This window comes from Gracilinanus agilis, chromosome 2 (assembly GCF_016433145.1).
Source record: "Gracilinanus agilis isolate LMUSP501 chromosome 2, AgileGrace, whole genome shotgun sequence".
Classification (NCBI taxonomy): domain Eukaryota; kingdom Metazoa; phylum Chordata; class Mammalia; order Didelphimorphia; family Didelphidae; genus Gracilinanus; species Gracilinanus agilis.
In genome coordinates, this window is record NC_058131.1 from 350956987 (window position 1) to 350979981 (window position 22995).

Sequence of the window (22995 nt, forward strand, 5' to 3'; positions counted from 1 at the left end):
GGATACTGACCTAATAACAGATAAAAAGAGAATCACTTCTCTATACCAAGGGATACTTTGGGATAGTTTAGGATTAAAGGAAGAGATACTAGAAACAAACAAAATTCATGATCAACAGAAGAAAAAAAATGAAAAAATTTGTAGAAAAATATTGATCTTCATATCTAAAATTAGGATAGTAATTTCTTAGAGACACTCAATTTTACTTTTAGCCATTATCTAGTGTATGCAAAAAATCTCAAAATCTTTAACATAAAGCTTTCCAATATTCCTATAAGAAAAGCAAAACATTCAACCCAAACAAAATGTTTTCCATTTTCAATTTAGTTGCAGTACCTTTTTGTGTTTTTCTTGACCCTCTTTCCCTCTTGATTTCACTTTGCAGTAGATGTGGTATTAAAAAAACTCTGCTTCACAATGACATTTTGTCAGGGGAAGTCTAGCTTTGAACTCACTTCTTCTCTCACTGCTAACAGTCCCAGCTTTTCCTTTACAATACCCAAGTGTATTAAACAGAGTCTAGCTGCTGCCACTTTCTCATTAAACTTTGATAAGGTAAGCTTTTTAAACCACATAAAAATTTCATCATCTTTCTTCTGACCTTTGAAAAAACTAAAGGAGGGGAAAAGGTCATAAAAATCACTTTCCAGCAGAGCAGCAGGGCTTTCAAAGGAGTCTACAATTGGTTGCAAAACAAATGTCCTAAAATAAATTCTATACTTTTGTGGCCTGCACCAGATGGCAATTATATTTAATCCTTCATTATCCACAGGCACCACACTGAGTGCTAATTAAAGTCCTATCATAGAATGACAGACTCCTGGGACCATGAAGTTTTTTCAAAGCTCCTCGGGATTGATGGCATCCTACTTACGGTTTTGGGCTTCTATTATTAAGACAAAATTTCTGTAGCTGCACCTAGTAAACTTACTTTCAGGGAATGATTCTATAATACACTCTTCTTTGTATAATTAGAATTAAACTACCCCAATTCTCCATTCAAGTTGATGGGAGTCAGGAGTAACTATACACAGTATAGAAAGACACAACTCCATCTATCCTTTAATTAGATGGTCTTTATGTGAACTTTCATGGCCAAAAATATTTATCATGGGGTAACCAATCTTTTGGTAAAGAGCCTCTCTGAAACTAGCTGTGTCTGGATGACACACAATGGAGTTCATCACTGAGACAATGTTTTTAGGACTTTCTTATTTTCTAGAACCAGCTAGACTTTGTTCTCTATTAGAATAACATTTTGAGAACTCAGGGTTGCCTATATGCCACGATGAGGTAACACCAAAGAACTTTTAGAAGCATCAACAAATAAATCCTACAGAATCTTGTTTATTTTTTAAAACTTTCCTAACAAAAAGAAAAATCACTTCTCTTAATTGACTTCTGATCAACATTTATCTATGTTAAAGAAAAACAAAATACATGTTTAAAATGGTAAATTCCATTTTTCTTGGATAAAGGATTAAAATGGGCATTACAAATAGTTTCTATGACAGATTTAGGATATATCTTAATCTGTAACTGATAATTCAAATATCTAGGAATAAGTACTGCCTGTTTGGGTATCCTTTATCCATTTATTATACCTATCTTGTTAAATGCAATTTGTTTTACTAATCTTTATTTCAAAGTTGACTGCTAAGACTCTGGAATGCTGTGGGAGAACAAATCTCATGTTGCTTCACTTTTTAGGTAGATTGATAAATCCACTCAAGATAAAATCCAAATTTAACTACCACAAAAAAGTTTAGACTTGGATCTTTAGACTTGCTTTTGGTTGGGATTTATATGAAAATGTATAACCTTGATGCCATCTTCTAGTTTCCCCAAGAGAAGCAGCTCTTCATGACTATGTTCTGACATCAACTCTCATGTCTGGCTTCTATATATCTGCATCACTCCTAATTTACACCTTCACTCCTTAAAGGAATTAGCATTAAGAGACATTTGGTTTCTGTCTCTAGCCTTTACCCTCTCGGTTCCATTCTGCCAAAATTTACTTTTCTAATGCAGAGATTAGACAATACATTTACCTTGCTCAAAACTTATAGTGGCTCTTCATTACACCAATGGATAAGACACAGATACCTTCACTGCATATTTAAAAGGCTCTAGATAATCTATTTTCCTAACCTTATTATACAGTACCACTTGTAGCCTCAATATTCATTCCTGAGACTTCCCTGAGAATCTTGCATCAGTTCTGGCTCCAAGCCACCAGTCTTTGGTCTTTATCTTTGTTCTAGGGTGATCTAATGGTCATCCCTGAATTATATCTACTTCACACTGCCAGCTCCTATTTCCAGTCTATGCTTTCCCAGACTATATCTTCATATACTCCTATCTGCTGTGAGCTGGGTATCCTAAGATATAATGCATTGCCACTAGTCCTTAGTTTGGATCTCAAAGTAGGGTCTTGAAAAGTAATGACCTTCCTCCCTCAACAGATCTCTCTATAACCATTAACGTTCTGCAAGGATTCATTCCTCAATGGTTAGCATATTCCCATCACACTCTCATCATCCCAGTGATTCTAAATCTTCTGGCTGTCATTGTACAAATATTGTTACCTATCCCCCCACTCTCTGTTCTCTTACCCCCATCACTCCTCTCAACCCTACCCTCCAAATATTCAATTTGTTTACCCCTTTCACTGTGCTCCCTGGAATACCTGCTCTATAGTTAACAAACTTGTCTTCATCTTAAATTTGACAATGCCATTATTGCATAAATTTTCCCAGTTCTGCTCTCTTGACCCTGCACTATCAGTTCACTGAAATCTTCCAGATTTATCTGAATGCACTCCTTTTGTCATTTCTTATGGCATAATAGTATTCTACTATGTGGATATTTATACATAATTCATCCAGCTAGTCCCCAAATAATGGGCACACCTTCAATTTCTAGTTCTTTGATACTACAGTAAATATTTTTGTAAATAGAAGTCTTTTTCTTTTTTCTCTTTGGCACACAAGCCTAGTTAATAGTGGTGCTGCTGGGTCAAATGGTATTGTTTGGTGATTCCAGGGACACAGTTCCAAAATGTTTTCTAGAATAGCTACAATTCACAGCTTTATTAGCAGTGTATTCATGTGCCTATTTTCTGGTAGCCCCTCGAATATTTATCATTTTCTTCTTCTGCCTACTTTCCCAATCTGATGGATATCATGTGGAACTTCAGAGTTGCTTTAATTTGCATTTCTCAAATTATAATGATTTGGAGCACTTTTTTATATGTTGGGTAATATTTTTCTTTGTGACTGTCTCTTTGTATCCTTTGACCGCATCAAATATCAAATGGGAAATGGCTCTTATTTTTATAAATTGGAATCAACTCCTCATGGATTTTGGAAATGAGATATTTATCAGAGAAATTTGCTTCAAAGATTTTTTCCTAGCTATTTCCTTCTAATTTTAACTGCATTGATTTTTCCTAGACTCTATGATTAAAATTTCTATTTAAAATGGGAAATATGTAAGGGAATACTTGCAAACAAAAGAAACTTCTTGATCTTGATTGTGGAAGGAAGGAATAAGAACAATAATCTAAGGCAGTGGTTCCCAAACTTTTTTGGCCTACTGTCCCCTTTCCAGAAAAAAATTACTTAGCGCCCCTGGAAATTAATTTTTAAAAAATTTTAATAGCAATGAATAGGAAAGATAAATGCACCTGTGGCCATCACCGCCCCACCCCCGATCGCTGCAACACCCACCAGGGGGCGGTGGCGCCTACTTTGGGAATCACTGATCTAAGGGATTATTTTGTGAACAGCTGGAAAAACTCTGGTATATGAATATAATGGTTATTATTACACTGTAAAAAATAACAAGACAACGCCAGAGAATTTTAGGTAGTATGGACCAATGCAAAGTAAAGTGAGTAGAACAAGGAGAACAACTTGTACAAGCACAATAACACTGTTAAGAAAAAATTTTTTTTGAGAGAATTAAGAACTCTGATCAATACAATAACCAACCACGTCTCTAGGGGTATCATGATGAAACATGTTACCCATTTATTGACAGAAGAGTGATGGAATCAAGATGAAGAATGAGACATACTTTTGAGGATATGCCCATTTATAGATTTGTATTACTTGATCATGCATATTTGTTACAAGGATTTTTTCCCCCTTTCTCTAGGTTTTTAAATTGGAGGTGGTAGAGGAGATTAGCAAGTGATGCCTTACCTTGCAAAAGAACCACTAAAAATATAATATTTTAATTGAATATAATTATATATAGGTAGCACAGTGGATAGAGCACCAGGCCTGGAGTCAGGAGGGTCTAAATTCAAATCTGGCCTCAGACACTTATTAGCCTTTGGGCAAGTCGCTTAACCTCAATTGTCCAGGCCTTGCTGCTCTCCTGTCTTAGAATTGATATGAAGACAAAAAATAAGGGTCCCAACGAACAAATAAATAAATAAATAAAATGCAAAGAAGATGACAGAAGGAAGTTCAGAAGGAAGCAGAGACCAGCAGGATAGTTTTAAAAGCAATGTGTGGAAATAATTGCATACTATTTTAAAAAAGCAAATAATAAGAAACAGATTTGTGATTTCATTTACAATTCTTTTTGGGGGTATATTATTCTATATATGTGGAAATTCTCTTTTTAGGTGTTTAAGTTCAGAATTGAAAATAACAGATTAAAAATGGAAGCAGAGATCTTTAAGAGTCAGGGTGGCATTAGCTTGATTAGGTTATTAAAGACTTGCCCAATTTCTTTCTTTTTTCTTTGACATAGTTATTAGATTAGAGAATAAATGAAAAAGTATTCATTAAATGCTTATCATGTGCTAAGTGCTGGAGATATAACTACAAAACCAAAGAAAGTCCTTTTCTTCAAGGAACTTACAATTCTAAAGGGGATAGGAGAAATAACACATTGAAGAGTGGCAGGGAAGGAGAGGCACTTTAGTTTAGAAAGTTACAGGAAAAAACAAGAGGGGACATGAAATAAGTAGCCTGACATATTCTGTCCAGGAATAATGATAGAAGTGATTTGATCAAATTATAGTTCATGGTTCCAGAACTGTAAGGGATGGGACACAGTCTCTGGGCACTTCCTCCATAACTCCCTTGAGGCCTACAGAAGGAGAAGAAATGAAATGAGGCATGGCTGAGAGTTTCCTGAAATCGTATCCAAGGACAGAATTACCAATTATAGAGATCCAGGACAGAGGTTTTTGCAGGGCACAGTGGCCAGCTGTTATAGGATGCTGATGAGGGGCTGATTAGAGGCATAAGCAATCAGACCATCATGACAATGACTGTAACTGTGTAAGGGGAGCTGATGAGAAGGATCTTAACCAAATTAGTGATGTTACATGGTACTACAGACACAGTACAGTTGCATTTCAATAATGTTTTTCAAAGTCTCTATCCATTTGACAATACAGAAAGGTGGAACAGAAGATAATAAGATGGATTTGAAATGGGCTAAATGAGTGGACTGAAAGAGTGGTAGTGATTAATGAATTAATATCAGTATAGATATACTATGGTAAAATTGAATGTAATGGGCTTCTGTACCAGCAGCAATGCAATGATCCAGGACACTTCTGAGGGACTTATGGAAAAGAATGCTACCCACATTCAGAGGAAGAACTGCAGGAGTGGAAACACAGAAGAAAAGCAACCGCTTGAACACATGGGTTGATGCGGACATGATTGGGGATGTAGACTCGAAACTACCACACCAATGCAACTCTCAATAATATGTATAAGTCTGAATTGATGACACATGTTAAAACCAGTGGAAATGTGTGTTGGAAATGGGGTGTGTGTGAAAGGGTGGGGTTAAGGGGAAAGTAAAAACACGAATCATGTAACCATGCAAAATTTTTCTTAAATAACGAGATATTTAAATCTTAAAAAAATTAATATCAGTCTATAAGGAGTTCTCTAGGGTTGTATATATTTTTATCAATGATTGGGTGAAGAATAGTTAGCATATTTATTCAATTTGCAAATGACAAAAATGGTAGGGATAGCTAACATGCTAGGTAATAGGGTCATTATCTGAAATAAAAGCTAAATAAACATGTATTATCTATTATGTGCCAGGTACTATGTAAGTGATTTCTATAGGTTAGAAAACGACAATGAATCAAGATGAAATTTAAATTTAAAATAGACTTTTAAAATCAGTACAACATAATGAATATTGTACTGAGTTTGGAGTTGGGAATACCCAGGTTCAAATTCTGCCTCTGATATTTACTATATATTATATATTTATGTGACCCTTGAAAAGTTCCTTAACTCCTCTGTACTTCAAGCACTTCTCTCGAAGTCCTATTTATCCACAATTTATCCACAATTGCACTATAAAATATATGTGTAAAGAGAGGCGTATGCTGATAAAAATTATAGATCTAAGAAAAATATGATTTTTTAAAAAACTTTTAAAGACTTCTACATGATCTAGTCCCAATCTGTCTTTTTGGCTTCACTGGACATTACTCCCCCTCCCTTCCTTTGCAAGCTGACCAAATTAGCCTTTTCTTTCCTCCTCACAAACAACACTTTTTGTTAGGTTTCTTGCCTTTGAAATGTCTGTTCTCTAAGCTTGCAACTGCACTTCCTCCTTTCCCCTGCCTAATCTTCCCCCAATTCCTTAAAGATGCAGCTTAAACACCATTTTCTGCATGAAGACTTCCTTAACCTTCCCCAAATAGGGAAACAATCTTGTTATTGAACAACTTTGTATATATTTATATTCATTAATTTTGTATTTATGCTGTACATATTTTTATATGTACTTACTATCTCCCCCATCAGAATGTTAACTTCATTGCTAGAAAAGATTGCTTCATTTTTGCATTTGTTTTGTTAGCACTTTACAGTGCCTGGCACACAGTAGGTGTTTAATAAACACTTTTGGTTGATTGATTATAAGATTTAGAGACAGAAGGGTACTTTGAGGTTTAACCAAGGCCTAAGCTCTCATTTTACAGTTAAGGAAATTGAAGACTAGAAAGATTTTGAGATTTGATCAAGGTCACATAGATAGAAAATAGCAAAGTCAAAATACGACCCCAAGACCTCTGAATTTAAATACACCATTGTTTACAATTATACTATGTTGTCTCAATAGATTCTTTGCAACTTCTCATACAGATATTTTTGTAATGTCCTACACTTGGGTTAAAAGACCAACTACACCAGTACCAAATGGAAGAAAAGTGTAGATAACAGTTCACATGAAAAGCTCAGGGTTTAAGTCACCTACAAACTGAGAATAAGTCAATCATAAGATATAATATAACAAAGAAACTACATACTTAACTGCCCTAAAAGAAAGAAAGCACCCTGAATGAGGGAGATGATTGCCCTTGATGAAGCCAGATTTGAGTGGTTCTGCTTGAGTCATAGCCTTAAATTCAAAATAATCAGAAGCTGAAGAGAGGCAATTTTCAGCTCAATAAGATGAAAAACTTTCTAACAGAGCTGCTCAAAAGAGGTAAGGACCCTTTCTGTAGTATACCATCCCAGGAGTGAAGTCTTGGCTGGGGTTTGGTAGCACCATGTCTGGATAAGATTTAACCTTTTTTCCCCTGCTGAGGGAATGTAAAGAAGGGTATCAGAAAAGGGCCAGCAAGATAGTTAGGAATGAATATATATGTCACCATTAACACCAAACCAAAGGCAAGAAATAGCAGATAAGACAATCAGCTAGAATGAGACAGAGGGAAACTAATGCAAGAGGCAGAAGCAAACCGAAAACAAGAAACCAGTTTGGGTGAGCCAAGGCTGAAAGAAGACAAGACTTAGTTTTCAAGCTTCATGCTGACAAGTGCCAGGTTACAAAGAAGTCAAATTATAAACAAGAGTGAATTTAATGTGTCACACTCAGGGATCCCAAGGGCACACACATGTGTTAAGCTTGACTTATGCTGGCTAACCATCTTTTTTAGACTCACCCTAATTCCCATTAGCTGAAGAGCACCCTATTTGGGCAGGCATTGTTTCATTTTTGTTGATTCCTAATACCAGAACATATTGCCTGGCCCACAGTAAGTACTTAAATGCTTTTTAATTGATTTCTTCTGAAATTATATTTACTCATTTATTTGCATTTGTATATTCCAATAGGATGTAAATGTTTGTCAGAATGATCTATTTTTTTATCTCTGAATTTTCTATATCTAGCACATAGAAGTTACTTAATAAGTGTTTACTAAACTGAATTGTTGGTATAGTAGAAACATCCAGAGTCAGAAGACCTGGGGGTTCAAGTCCTGATTCTAGTGATTAGTGGTGGTATGAATTTGGGTAAGTTATTCTGAGCTTCATTTCCTTTATCTGTACATTGAAGAAGATAGACCAGACACTTTCTAAGCCTTTCCAGCTCTATCTTCTCTGAAATTTGATTTTTTTCTTCATTGTAAAGCTAAAAGGTAGCCAAAAAAAGAAAAGAGAAGCAGTAAGTGGTTTGTATGACCCAATCTTAAATCAATAAAAATTTACCATGTTTTAATTTAGTAATTACTTGAGAATCAAATCATCATGTCTAGATTTACTATGGTACTAGATATTATAATACTAATTTCTTTTTTGTTAATTTCTATCATAAATGGATCAGCAATTTATTTTAAATGATAAATTCTAAAACTTGTTAATCTATTAAGATTCTTGCGGATTTAGAAACTCAAGACAAATTAATCAATAGGGATCTTATTAGCTCAAATTTATATAGTGCTTAAATTAAAGTTTACAAAAAACTTTGAAATCAAGGAAACGATACTTTGTAAGGAGGCATAGTCTAGCTGGCTTGTTTCTTTGAAATCTTATCTCTATATTAAAATTAACACTGTTGCTGAATGACAAGTAGTTTGGTATAGAGGATATATAACCAATCCTAGAATTAGGAAGGAAGATCTGAGATGTTTACTAGCTGTGACCAACTTTCAGTGCCTCTTTAGACTATAAATTATAAAGAATAGATTAAAAAAATTCTTGAGTCCATCAATTAGGAACTGGCTAGACAAACTACAGTAAGTGAATGTAATGGGATATTACCATGTTTTATGAAATAATGAATATGACAAATACAGAGAAATAGGAAAAGATCTACATAAACTGATGCAGAGTAAAGTAAGCAGAAAACTAGAGAAAAACGTACAGTGAGGATAGCAATGTAAATGGAAAGAATAGTTGCAAAACAAAAAAAATAAATTTGCAAAATGATAAAGAACAAGATTGGACACAAAGAAGAAATATAAGATGACTTTCTTCATGTTTTTACAAAAGTATAGGGAATATATGGTATGGAACATGGCATATAATGCCAGATTTTTTCAATGTATTAATAAGTTTTGCTGAAATTTTTTCTTTTCCTTAATTTTTTTTTTTTGTAATAAAGGATGGCTCTCTTGGAGAGGGAAAGAGGAAGGATAGGAGGTGAAAATCAAGGCATCATAAAAGCAAAAGATCAATAAAAACCTATTTAAAAAATAAAATAAACCGTTATAGATTTTTTAAAATGTTCATTAGTTGAGGTAGTGTCCATAACTAGGAATTCCCCCTAGTGCTAAAATCAGATAAATAACCTAATCACTAGGTATTTCTCTAAGAACAATGGTATTTTTTTGTTGAACTGTGAAGGGATTTATAGGATATAACTCCTTAATAAAGAGGATAAATTTATCAATTTGGACCAACAAATGTTTTTCTTTCCAAATTAATTTCTCATATGGAACAATATTTGAAAGATAAATTTTCACACCAATACCCAGGTACAGAGTGAGAAATGGTTGTTCTGTTCATTATATAGTACTTGCCTCCATATATATGTTAGCATTTACTGTCTAATCTTTGATTGAAATTTCAGGAAAATTGATAGACCAACTTCAATATAAATTTAAATAAATTATGTTATTTACATAATTATGCCAATTATACCAGCTGAAGAGTGGTAAAAATTTTAAGTCAGATCGCTTTTCTAGATATATTAATCCTTAAGATCGATCGATCTATCTATCTATCTATCTATCTATCTATCTATCTATCTATCTATCTATCTATCTATCTATCTATCTCTTCTTTCACTAAATCTTGCTTCTACACATTACTATGGTATAAAGGTGACCCTAGGTTCTTAAGAACTATACCAATGGAGTGTACACTCTGAAAGGCACTATCAAGCGGAGGTTTTTAGGGTAGCCTCAGTGACGTACTGGGTATTGCAATCTATGAAGGAACCTAAGTGCAATGAGGCTCATTACCAAAATACTGGCCATCAAGTGATGAAGTTTTTGGCCACATCAACTCAGAAAGATGGTTGAAGGTATTCAGGAACTGCAATCTGCATTGATGGAGGGAATCCTCACAATGAAAAACTCATGAACTCAAAGTACTGAGCTGAAGATAAGTTATGCTTAAGAATTAAATTATTATTTTCTAATGGAAATGAATGTGACTTTAAAAATAGGTACATTTTGAATCCTACCCTCCCCCCCATTACAGATGTAGAACAACTGAAGCTTAACTGCAAGTTTAAAAATGGAAGTAAAAAAATTAAGTATTTCTTGTCACATAACATGTTTACATGCTTATTACTGTCAAACATTAATCTTGTAGAGGACTAGCAGCTCACCTGATTCCTGTCCCGGGCATTTGTGTACCTGATCTTCTGTATGAAGTAAAATATCAGCCATGCAGAAGAAATAATCATCAAAACAATAAAGGATATTGACACGAAGACTAGAGAACCACGGCTGAAGTTCTTTGCTGGTATACGAGTCCCAACAGCTATTGTCATTTGGACAGAGATGTTCTTCTCCAGATAACTCAAAATGTCCTTACCCCTCAGTTCTGTAATCATCACAGCAACAATATCTCCAGTTCCTGCAATATAAAAAGATGTCACTGAGTTGACATCTAGACTCAACATCAAGTTATAAAATAAACAGGAGGAATTTAACTAAATTGCTTTGCCATTTGATGTCATTCTTTATAGTTTAAAATTTCAGATTAAATATTCAAAAGAACTGAAACAATGATTAGTGTATTTTACTATCAATAGGTAATTTTATAGTTGCTACCAAAGAGAATGACTGAAAGGATAGACAGGAAGATTAGTTAGAAACTTCTGAGAGTGGGGCAGCTGGGTAGCTCAGTGGATTGAGAGCCAGGCCTAGAGGCGGAGGTCCTCGGTTCAAATCTGACCTCAGACACTTCCTAGCTGTGTGACCCTGGGCAAGTCACTTGACCCCCATTGCCCACCCTTACCACTCTTCCACCTAGGAGCCAATACACAGAAGGTAAGGGTTTTAAAAAAAAACAACTTCTGAGTAATAAAGTCCATGGCAGATATAGAGCATTGCACTCAAGGAAACTCTTGTCAACTGGATTCTGAAGCCAAACTGTCAGAATATTAGGGTAGGAAGGGATCTTAGAAGTAATTTAGTATAACCCCAAATCTCCTCTAAATCAACCTAAGCATCTCCTCTAAATTATCTTCGACTCAGAGGATGAATCTTCCACTCAAGGTCTACAATAATGGGGAATCAATCTATTGTCTCCTGAAGCATCCTTTTGGACAGATCTAATTGTTAAGAAGTATTGCCTTATTGCCACCTGAAATCTAATTAGCTGTAACGCATATTTACTGGGGGCAGGTAGGTGGCACAGTGGATAGTGAGTTGGATCTGGAATTAGGAAGACTCATCTATTCAAATCTGGCCTCAGACACTTAATAACTGTGTGACTCTGGGCAAATTACTTAATCCCATTTGCCTCAGTTCCTGATCTGTAAAATGAGCTGGAGAAGGAAATAGCAAACCACTCCAGTATCTCTACCAAAAAAAAACCCCAAATGGAGTTATGAAAAGTCAGATGCAATAGAAAAAATGATGCAACATATTTATTGGTCATAGTTGGTCTCTAGGATTAAACAAAAATCTAGATACCAAAGGTATCTTATTTTAAGTTAAATTTTATTATTTTTTTTTTCAATTAAAATCTGTCTTCTCTCCTTTCCCTTCCTCTAATTGAAAAAGAAAAATAAAACTCTTAAATAATCAAAATATACACAAATGTATATTTTCTTGTATTTCTTCTTTCCCCTCTTCAATCCCTAAGAACAGAATCAATTCTACCCCCAAGCCTGCCTCTTTTTTATTTAACTTCTGGATACTCTCTGAAGACATCAAAAATCTGAAAGGATACTTGATTTTTCTCCCCTTATTAGCTCTTTCTGATAATTCAAATAAATTTACCTGTCTAGAATTTTCTTGATTCTTATGTTTGTATTTCATACTTCCTACTTAGCTCTTGTCCTTTCAACAGAAATTTTTGAGAAGTCCTTTCTGCCCCGTTTCCTCCAACCAGGCACTATTGCCCCATTGAAATTTCAGTGACTGCCTGCCCCCATTCCAAAGAAGCACCATTATTATTATTATTTTAAATTTAAGTCTTTACCTTCTTCTATCTTAGAACTGACAGAAGTATTGGTTTCAAGGCAAAAGAGTGCTAAGGATTAGGCAATGGGAGGTAAGTGACTTGCCCAAGGTCACAAAGCTAGGAAGCATCTTAGGCTAGATTTGAACCTAGAACCTCCCATCTCTGGGCCTGGCTCTCTATCCACTGGGCCATCTCGCTGCTCCCTCCCCCACCATCTACTATAAAAACATAACAGGTGTGAAATAGCAAAAAAGAGTGAAGAGAAAAATAAACCTACAATCTCTAAGAAAAACTCTCCTTTTTCTAGACTAAAACCAATATTTAACCTCAGGAAAATAAAAAGAATCAACAGTTTAAAAATAAAATTTTTTTCTACCAGTTATGCTGGTTTCAAATAGTAAGAGGATTGTGATAAATATTTCCTATGTAAATAAAAAAATGGCAAAGTAAATCAAATTTATTACTATTTCCCTTAATGAATATAGATTAAAAATATTAACAACTAATATTAACCAATAGGATATAGCATACATTAGGAAAATTATTAATCATGACCATGCTTGGCTTATATAAGGTATACAAAGCTAGTTCAACATTGGGAAAACTACTAACATTTTAAAAAAGAAAAAATTACATGATAACTATTTTTTTTCATGTTTTTGTCATTAATATTTAAATTTTGTCAAAGGCTTTTCCCATATCTATTGATATAAACTATATTGGGTTTTTAAAAATTTACCTTATATTGGTAATCTTGGCAACTGTAATAAGTCAACAAAAAGATGTTCAAGTGATTAATGTGAAATAGAGTTAAAAGTATAATTACCTGCAAATGACATGATAATTTACCTAGAAAATCCAATTCACTCAACCAAAATATTAAAGGAGGAAATAGATGAGTTCAGCAAGTTGTAGGATACATGATTAATCCATAAAATCAAGTGCATTCTCATTTATTTGTAATTAATGTAAAAGATGCAGCTGGCTCAGAGACCCGGCTAGAACCTCAAGCCTCGGTCAGGGGAAGGGAAGCAAGTTGATAGAACTCCTCCCCCCCCCCCCCCTTAGCAATTCAGATCTCTGGTTGTTGATCCTTAACTGTAAAGATGGACCAGTGTCTTCTGTTCATCTGACTAAACTTCTTCTAAGCTGAATTTGTTATCAGAAGGAATAATTTCACTAGTAGTTGATGACTCTTGTTATCACAATCTGATTCCCAATCAAGGATGGATAATATTCTCAAAATGTCTTCACAGATGATCTCCCTCTCATAGAATCTCAACTGCCACCGAAGCAAGGCAAGATAGAGGTTGGCTTTGGTAATGTATGTATTCAGGCCTATGTAATTAGATCAGAGGATTCTCACACCAACTAATTAAGTTTGAACAAAGAATTTAATAACTCGAAGGGTATAGGGTAGCTGGTATATACAGGAGAGTGGGTTAGGTCAAATCTGTCTAGTTATCTTTAGTGCTGACAGGACAGCTTCTCCCCTAATGGGGAAAGCCCTAAACAGAAATCTTTGCTACCCTAACTTCCTCTCAAGTTAATCTACTTCTCTATATAAACTAAATATAAATGCAAGATGGTTTAAAGATGATCTTGATTGGAAATTTTGTTATGATTACTGCTAGCTGGATTTCTTGGCAGCAGTAATTAAATCAGGATCAGTGTGAGACAGTCTAACTGAATGCCAATATGGGTAAAAGCTGATTTCCACCAAGCTTTTCTGGTCAGAGTAATGCTAGGCCTCAGAAAATAGTAGTAATAATTATAATTATCCCATCACCCTCGTTCACCCAGCACCTAGTCCCAGGAAAGAGTGAATCACTCAGCTTGGGGTGCTCCTTATATATCCACATTCTTAATTGCTCTTAACTGTCCATCTCTTGGGGTTCTATGGTAATTTGCCCCATTTAAGATTCTTCAAGCTACATTAAGAATAAGACAATATAAAACAGAATTCTCTTTTACAATAACAATAGAAACTAACAAATGTTTGGAAATTAACCTACATAGGAACACCCAGAACCTGATTAAGAACAACTATAAAACTATAATGACCAAAATAAAAGAGGATCTAAATAACTGGAGACACGTTCATTATTCATGGATGGGTAAAATTGACAGTAAAAATGATAATACTCTCCAAATTAACCTGAATATATTTCCATATAAGAAGTAGCCATTATTTTACAAGATTTTACAAAAATGATTCATATTCTAAATAGTTTCTGTCTGTGGCACTTATCCTTCCCTGCTTGAAAAGTAAATAAAATGTTGAGGGTGGGAGACGAGTGAAAGAACAACCAGTATTTAAAAAGGCCAGAGAGGCTATATCATCAAAAGGGTGCCAGGTCATGGTGAGAGTCTGAATATGTAAAGAGTGGGAAGGGAAAAAAATTTAAGATGAAACTAAGATTGTTACTTAGGGAGCAGGCATTACAGAAAATATGGAGAAAGGGGTGGGCAGTTTTTGAGTGGGATGTTTGGGAGGCCTGGATTGAGGGAGATAGGAATAAAGGAACCTCAGAACAGGGTTTGATTAATGATAGCCAGAGGTATCATTGGGATGGGGAGGGTATGATTAGGTGGGAGTTTGTTAAACACTTAAGTGATAGTTCAGTCAGTTAGCTTCAACTTCTCAATTAATTAGGAAAAAAAAATCTTTGTAGCATCTTTTTCTGAGATGGTCTCAATTCCAAAATATTGAAGGAAATGACTTAAATTTGTAAGAATTTCAAAATTGACAAGCTGCTTAATGAAATGAACAGGCAATTCTCAAGGGAAGAAACGCATGCTCTCTATAGTCAAATGAAAAAAATGTGCCAAATCATTACTAATTAGAGAAATGCAAATTACAGCAATTCTGAGATTCCTTCTCACACCCATGGTAAAGATGACAAAAAAGGAGAATGATAAATTTTGTGAGGGCTGTGAGGAAATAGATACATAGATACAGTATTGGTGAACTTATGAATGCATATAACCATTCTGGAAAGCAATTTGGAATTATATACCCAAAAGTTTCTTAGCAGTACATATCATCTCTGAATCAACTATACCACAGGTTTATACTGAAAATGAGATCAAAGAGAAGAAAATATCCTTTACATAAACAGTAACTTATAGCAGCTCTTTTTGTGGTAGCAAAAAACCTAGAAATTAAGAGGATGTCTAGCAATTGAAGAATGGCTAAATATGTTATGATATGTAAATGTGATAGAGTACTATCGTGCTATAAGAAATAAGGAAATAGATGATTTAAAAAAGAAACAAATGTATATGAAATGATGTGGTGTGAAGTGAACAGAAACAGAACAATTTATACAAAACCATTATTATGAAAATGAATAACTTTGAGGATTTTTATAAACTAATGAAAAATAAAATGAGTAGAAGCAGGAGAACAATTTATGGAATGACAACAAAAGTGTTTTAAAAACACAACTTTGTAAGCTATATAAAGTATGATTAATATGAAAACATTCACAATTTCCAAAGACTGATGACGAAACATGCTGTCTATTTTTAAAAAGTGATAGATTTAGGATAAAGAATGAGGCATATAAATTTTTGTGTGTTCTGACTGGGGGGTGGGGATTTGTTTTGACTATGCATATTTGTTACAAGAAATTTGCTTTTTTTCTCCTTTCTTTTTCAATGAAGATAGGGTGAGAGGGAGAGAAACAGATTTCAATTAATTAAAAAAAGAGAGGTTGGAAGGCACTACAGATGTGAAATGTGTAAACTAAAAAACTTTCAGAGAGGTAACTATATTACTAGTCTTATGTGCTTTGCTTGATTACAAGAGACCTCTCGTTGGCGCAGGAATAACTTGTAAATGTATATAATTTGTGTTTAATTCCAAATCACATCAAATAAAAGCCATTAAACTTCATTAATCAAAGAGATGAAATTTTTTTGAAAAGAGATTAAAATGAAAACAATTCTGAGATAACTTATTCCATCAAATTGTCAAAAAATAATCAAAAACAGGGAAATTCAAAGCTAGTAGGATTATGGAAGAAGAGGTACTTAATCATTAACAGTGGAAATGCAAACTTGTTGAAGAGTAATGTTATAATATATAGTAAAATTTTTTAAAAAGAATAATACCTATTAACTCAACTTGGAGGATATGCCTGTTCTTTTTGTGATTTTGATATCTTCAGAAATTTTTTATAGCAAAACTATACGTATTTGTAAAAAACAAACAAACCTGGAAACAACTTAAATGCGCAATAATAGAATGGTTAAATAAATTGTGAAGTACCTTAATTAGAATATAAAAATGAAATTAGGACTGAACAAGTACGTGTTTAAGATCTTTATGAAATAAAGTAAAAAGGAAAACCAAATTGGCACATATATTAACCATCAGCATATAAGTGGAAAAGTGAATAAAAAATATACAAAGAAATCTAATGAGGATATAGAGTGATTGCTTTAATAAACATTTAATTTAAAATGAAAGGTATCTTTATTCATCTCTATCTCAGGCTAGAGAGGCAGCCTTGAAGTCAGTTAAGATCTAGGTTCTGGTTCTATCTCTGAAATATACTGTCCATTCAAATCCTAGGCAGTGTTATAGCAAACTGGGAAAAAGATGGAGATCAACTTGAGTGACAACTGTTTGCCTCAGTTCCTCATCTGTAAAATGAGGTAGAGAAGGAAATGGTAAACTATTCCAGTATTTTTGTCAGGAAAACCCCAAATGGAATCTAAAAGTTAGTTTTTTGACTTTAGTGATTAAACAGTAACAAATGATTCAATCTGCAACTTCTACCAAGAAGGGAATCAGGAAACAAGGGGGTAGGTATGATGGCGTACCCTTGTACTTCCACAGATCACAATAATAAAAATTATCAGCACTATTAACTGCACTGATAAAAGAAAGCAAAATAGTTTGATTCAGTTTAGAAAATAATAGTTATATAGGTTCTTTCCCAGACCTGAGGAAAACGGAGAAATTTAAGGTAATTTAAGGTCCTATGAGTTGCAAGAGTCTATACTGACAACCACATGAGGAAAATATAATTTTAGTGTAGACTGGAAATAGTTGTTACCTTTTATGGCCGTTAGCACTGTTTTAGAGCAGAAATGTTGAACATTTGTTACATCAGGGAATGAAATACTTAGAAACATTACAAAGTCAAATTCTTTGTGTACTATTATAACAACTATGACCACCATATTTGAGTAGCCATGAAGTAATTTTTTCAATTCTTACATTAAGATACAATTCTGCAATTAGAGCTCCTATGATAATTTTGGTTAGTAAATAAGGTTAACTAGGATCATGCTAGATTGCTCCTTAGTAAGATGTTTTATTGGCATTCACTAAAATATTTGCTCAATAGAGCAAACAGATGATACATGGCCAATGATTTTTTTGTTTCTGATTCTTCTTTAAAGTGATGTTTAGTTACTGCTAAAACCCTTTGAGGTACAGAGGAAAGATAATGTCTTCAAATATTTAAAGGACTTTCATATGCAAGAGCAAATGGTCATTCTGTTTAGCTACAGAGGGCATATCCAGGACCAATAAGGAGGAGAGGGTGGAGAAGGAAGTAAAAGGTTGCCAGATTTTGGTTAAATATAAACTAGAGTTTCATCCAGCTCTAGACCTATGAGCCTATGAATTTTCTAACAATTTTTAGACCTGTCCAAAAGTAGAATGGAATGCTATATAATGAACTCCCCCAAAAAGACACATTTAAGCACAGACCATAAAACTATCTATGGGTTTAATGGGCTGAAGAAGGTATTTTGTATTCTGTACTCAACCTTGGTGAGAATCAAATAGAAAATGATGTTAATAACACATTTTAGGAGGAATATTAGGAAACTGAAGACGGATCAGAAAAGGGCAAAGATGATTCTGATTAGGCTCAGAACTACGTCTTATGATAACTGGTTGAAAGGATTAGGGATATTCAGTCTTCAGAAGAAACAATAAACAATAAATAAAAGTTGTAGAGGGAGATTTCAGTTCAATGTAAGAAAAAAAATTCTAACTGAAACTGTTCAAATGAGATGATAAACTCATCACTGGAGGGCTTCAAGCAGAGAGTGAATGATCGCTTGTTAGGAATGCGGTAGAAATAATTTTTGTTTTGGAATTTGTTGGTCTAGGTGACCTTTCAACTAGATCCCACAGAATTTTGTGATTCTTTGATTACAGTGGCAACTTGAGGCACAATATCAATTTAAAAATCATCTGCAAATAGGAGCATGTGCAAAAATGTCACTGTAAATAAAGAATCCTGTTTGGACTCCACATGGGATCCTCTGTGACACTGGCAAACTCCTTAGTTGAGCATATGTCTTCCTGTTTTATGACTTGCTTAGTGTTAATTCTCTGCAGGTTGACTCTCTTATCACACCTGTCACAGTCTATTATTATTCAAACATATCTGTGGTTCTTTTTATTTAAGGAGAATCTTTGAAGCTATATTTTTTCTTAGGTCAAATAAACTTTTAAAATCTATAAACAATAGGCAAAATGAGATCTTATGTTTTCTGTATCTTTTAGCCAGTTGATCCAAATTTCCTTTTTCAAGTTTTCCCCCTTTTTGGGGAGGTGGTTGTGGTGAAGGGAAAGAGAAGGAACAGTTAAAACAGTTTTCCCATTCTTTGGAAACATTACTTCTTCTTTAAGACATTTTGAACATTGATTTCCAAGTAACTTTAAAACTGTTTCCTCCAGAACAGGTTTTTGTATATATTTGTTCAAATCCAGTTACTTTTTGTGAGTTCATCTTTTTAGCTGCCATAGATAGTTATAAGACAGAACAGCAACTACTGAAGGTCTGAGTTCAAATACAATGGCTCCATTACTGTCACCAATAATAAATATAGAAATGCTAGCATATTTATTCCTTTATTAAATTCAACTTGATTTCCTATTTGGCAAGAAAAACAAAACCCATTACAAATATGTATAGTCATGGGAAAAAAATTCCACATTAGCTTTGTCTAAAAAGAAAAGAAAGAAAAAGAAGAAAATATGTATCAATCTGTACTCTGAATCCATCAGCTCTCTGTCAGGAGAGGTATGGAATGTTTCATCATGAAGCCTTTGAAATCATGGTTAGTCACTGAACTGACCAGTTATTAAGTCAAAGGTGATTATCTTTACAATATTGCTGTCATTGTAAAAAACTGTTCTCCTGGTTTTGCTCACTTCATTCTGCAAGTTCATATAAAGTCTTCACAAGTTTTTCTGAAACCAGTGCCTTCATCATTTCTTAAAGCTAAATAGTATTCTATCACTTTCATATGCCATAACTTGTTCAGCCATTCCCCAATTGATAGGCTTCCCAATTCTTTGGTCCATCTAGTTTAAGCTTATCTGGTGTCATCCTTCAAGTTTCAGCTATAAATTATCTTAGTACAATCACGTTTAGACAGATTTCATGCTAAGTTTCCTATATGTTCTTTCTCTCGGTTGTTCTTTGTGATTTTGTGAGGTTACATTTCATCCTCACTATCACTATCATCTTCAACATAGTATCATCATCTGTAATGTTTGCAAATGAAAGTTCTGGAAGGAGAATTAAGTGCTTAGTACAAAAGATAAAAAAAACTCACCCAAACAACAGTGTCCCTAAAAATTAAGATGGACCCAAGAAAAGTTAATGTCCCGTGGTACAATAAATATTAAAACAAAGTAAAAAGACTGAAAAATAGAAGAAAATGTAAGGTATTTCATATAAAAACCAATGACCTAGAAAACAGATCAAGGAGAATCAGTTTAAGAATCCCTGTACTACTTAAAAGTCATGACCAATAAAAGAACTTAGACATAATTTTTCTAGAAATCATAAAAGAAAAAGGCTACATCTATTTAACTAGAGGACAAAGTGAAAATAAAAAAAACAATTTACCAGTCACTTTAGGAAATAAATCCTAAAATGAAAATTCCCAAATACATAACAAAACCTGGAGCTATTAGGCCAAAGAAAATATTTCATTAAGTCAGAAATAGAGTTTAAGTAATAGAGAGGTGTAATCGGGATCACATATGATTTAGCTGCTACCACTTTAAAGGCATAATGAACTTTAAATATGATATTCCAAAAGGCAAAAGATACATAGGTTTACAACTAATAATAACTTACCCAGTAAAACTGAGTATAATCTCACAGAAGGGAAAACAGACCTTTAATGAAATCAAGGACTCCTGTTTGTTGCTTATGAAAAGTCTGGAACTAAGTAGAAACTTTAAAATTCAAAGATGGAAGTCAAAAGAAACAAAAAAAGGTAAACTCAAATAAGCAATTCTAAATCCATTTGGAATTTAACTTTTAGTATGTGATGTGAATTATGGCCTATATCTAATTTTTGCCATATTCCTTTCCAGTTTTCCCAGTAGATTTGTTGAAAACTGAGTCCTTACCCCAGGAGTTGGCATCCTACTTTATTAAATTATGTGGCAATAAACTAAAAATTAAAATTTACCACCTATATATTATGTACTTAATCTGTCTGACTGATTTATCGATTTTCTAAAAACAGTACCAAATAGTTTTGACTATTAATGCTTTGCAGTATTGTGGAGATCTGATACTCATATTCTCTTCCTTTATACTTTTTTTTTTTTAAGGATTTCCTTTGAGATCTTTGATCTTTTGTTTCTCCAGCTGAATTCTGTCACCATCCCTGCCCCCTCCCATCAATCTCAGCTCTACAAAGTCATTTTTTGGTCATTTGATTGATAAGGCATTGAATAAGTAAATTACTTTAGTTATTTTTTTAACTGGTGATGTCTATTTATGTAAACATTAAAAAAAATCCTTACCTTCTGGCTTCAAATCAATACTGTGTATTGGTTCCAAGGCATAAGAGTGGTAAGGGTTAGGCAGTGGGGGTTAAGTGATTTGCCTTGGGCCACATAGCTAGGAAGTATCAGGGGGTATTCATGTAAAATTAACGTTTCTCTAATTACTTAGGTCTTTTTCTGTATAGAGCAATTTGTAATGTTTTCATATAATTCCTATGGGTTTCTTGGTAGACAGATTCCCAAATAGTCTATTCTTTTACATTTATTTTCAATGAAATGTCACCTTTATCGTTCTGCTACATCTTGTTTGTAACATGAACTGATGATTTATATGGATTTAAAAAATATTCTGTAACTTTGCTAAAGTTGTTTCCATTAATTTTTTTGTTAAGTTTTTTGAGTTCTCTATAACTATGACATAATTTTTGCTTTATCCTTACTTTTACTAGAAAAGCCTTTTATCTACTGCACATAATGTTGACTTTTTTTTTTTAACCCTTACCTTCCATCTTGGAGTCAACACTGTGTATTGGCTCCAAGGCAGAAGAGTGGTAAGGGTAGGCAATGGGGGTTAAGTGACTTGCCCAGGGTCACACAGCTGGGAAGTGTCTGAGGCCAGATTTGAACCTAGGACCTCCTGTCTCTAGGCCTGGCTTTCAATCCACTGAGCTACCCAGCTGCTGCCTGACTTTTGGTTTTTGATAGGTTTTACTTACCAGATCTAAGAAAGATCATTTAATCCTATATTTTCTAATTAAAAAAAAAAAGAAATGGATGCTGTATTTTGCCAAAAATCTCTTTCAGCGTATCTTGATATAATCATGTAGCTTTGTTATTTTTCATTATTGGCATGCCCTATTATGCCTATAGTTTTCTTTGTAGTAAACCAATTATATACTCCTGATATAAATCCAACCTAGTTATGGTGTAAAAAAAATTAATGTGTTGTATCCTCTTTGTTCAATATCTTTGCATTGGTTCTGGAGCCAAGATGGCAGAGCAGAAGCAGAGAAGCTCAAAACCACCATAAGAATCTTCTCCAACCAATCTTAAAATAACACCTCAAAACAAATACAGGAGTGAAAGAACCAACAAAAGACAGAGTGAAGCAACTTTCAAAAAGAGAACAACCTGAAAGGTAGGCAGAGAACATCTGGGGCACTGGGTAAGAGGGGAGTGCAGCCAGCAGGAGGCTACAGAAAGGAATAATGCACAAGCCAAGAGGGACCCCACTACTCCCCATCTGCTGTGCCAGGTTCTGAACCCAAGTCCAAGGCAACATCCAGACCCTGACACTCTGCCTGGGCAAATAGAGGTCCAACCCAATCACCACCACCTCCTTAAAGTTCTAAGCAAACCTGCAGTGAGGTATGGAATTCTAGCCCAGGGCAGTCTGTGCTGCACAGTCTGATCTGTGTGGGCTCATAGCAAGGCCAGGAGTCCCAGCCTGGGCTTGTAGTAAGGACAGAGATCCCAGTTTGGGGCAGTTGGAAGACTTGAAGATGGGCCCCACGAACTCCTTGCCAAAAACTCAAGGTGAAGCCCTAGGACAGGCAATGTGCAGTGTGTTGTGTACCTGACCTGATCATGCCTACAGTGAGACCAAAAGCCTATACCCAAGCCTGAGGTGAGAATCTGAGCTATCAGGAGTCTCAAAGGGTAGCTGAATCAGAAGTGGGAGGTACCTCTCAGAGCTCCCAGCCCATAGGCCACCAGACAGTCTTGGAAGAACTGAAACTTACAGAAACACAGAAGGCAAAGGGGAGCATCAAAGAA

General features: G+C 34.5%; 1 protein-coding gene across 3 annotated transcripts in view; it reads right to left on the reverse strand.

Moving 5' to 3' along the window:
- Nucleotides 1-22995, reverse strand: part of RNF130 (ring finger protein 130) — a 107692-nt gene that overhangs the window by 42240 nt on the left and 42457 nt on the right. For all 3 annotated transcript variants that reach the window (XM_044664404.1, XM_044664403.1, XM_044664402.1), the window contains exon 3: nt 10624-10874. In XM_044664404.1, coding sequence (XP_044520339.1) covers nt 10624-10874 — 251 coding nt within the window. The remainder of the gene's footprint in view (nt 1-10623; nt 10875-22995) is intronic.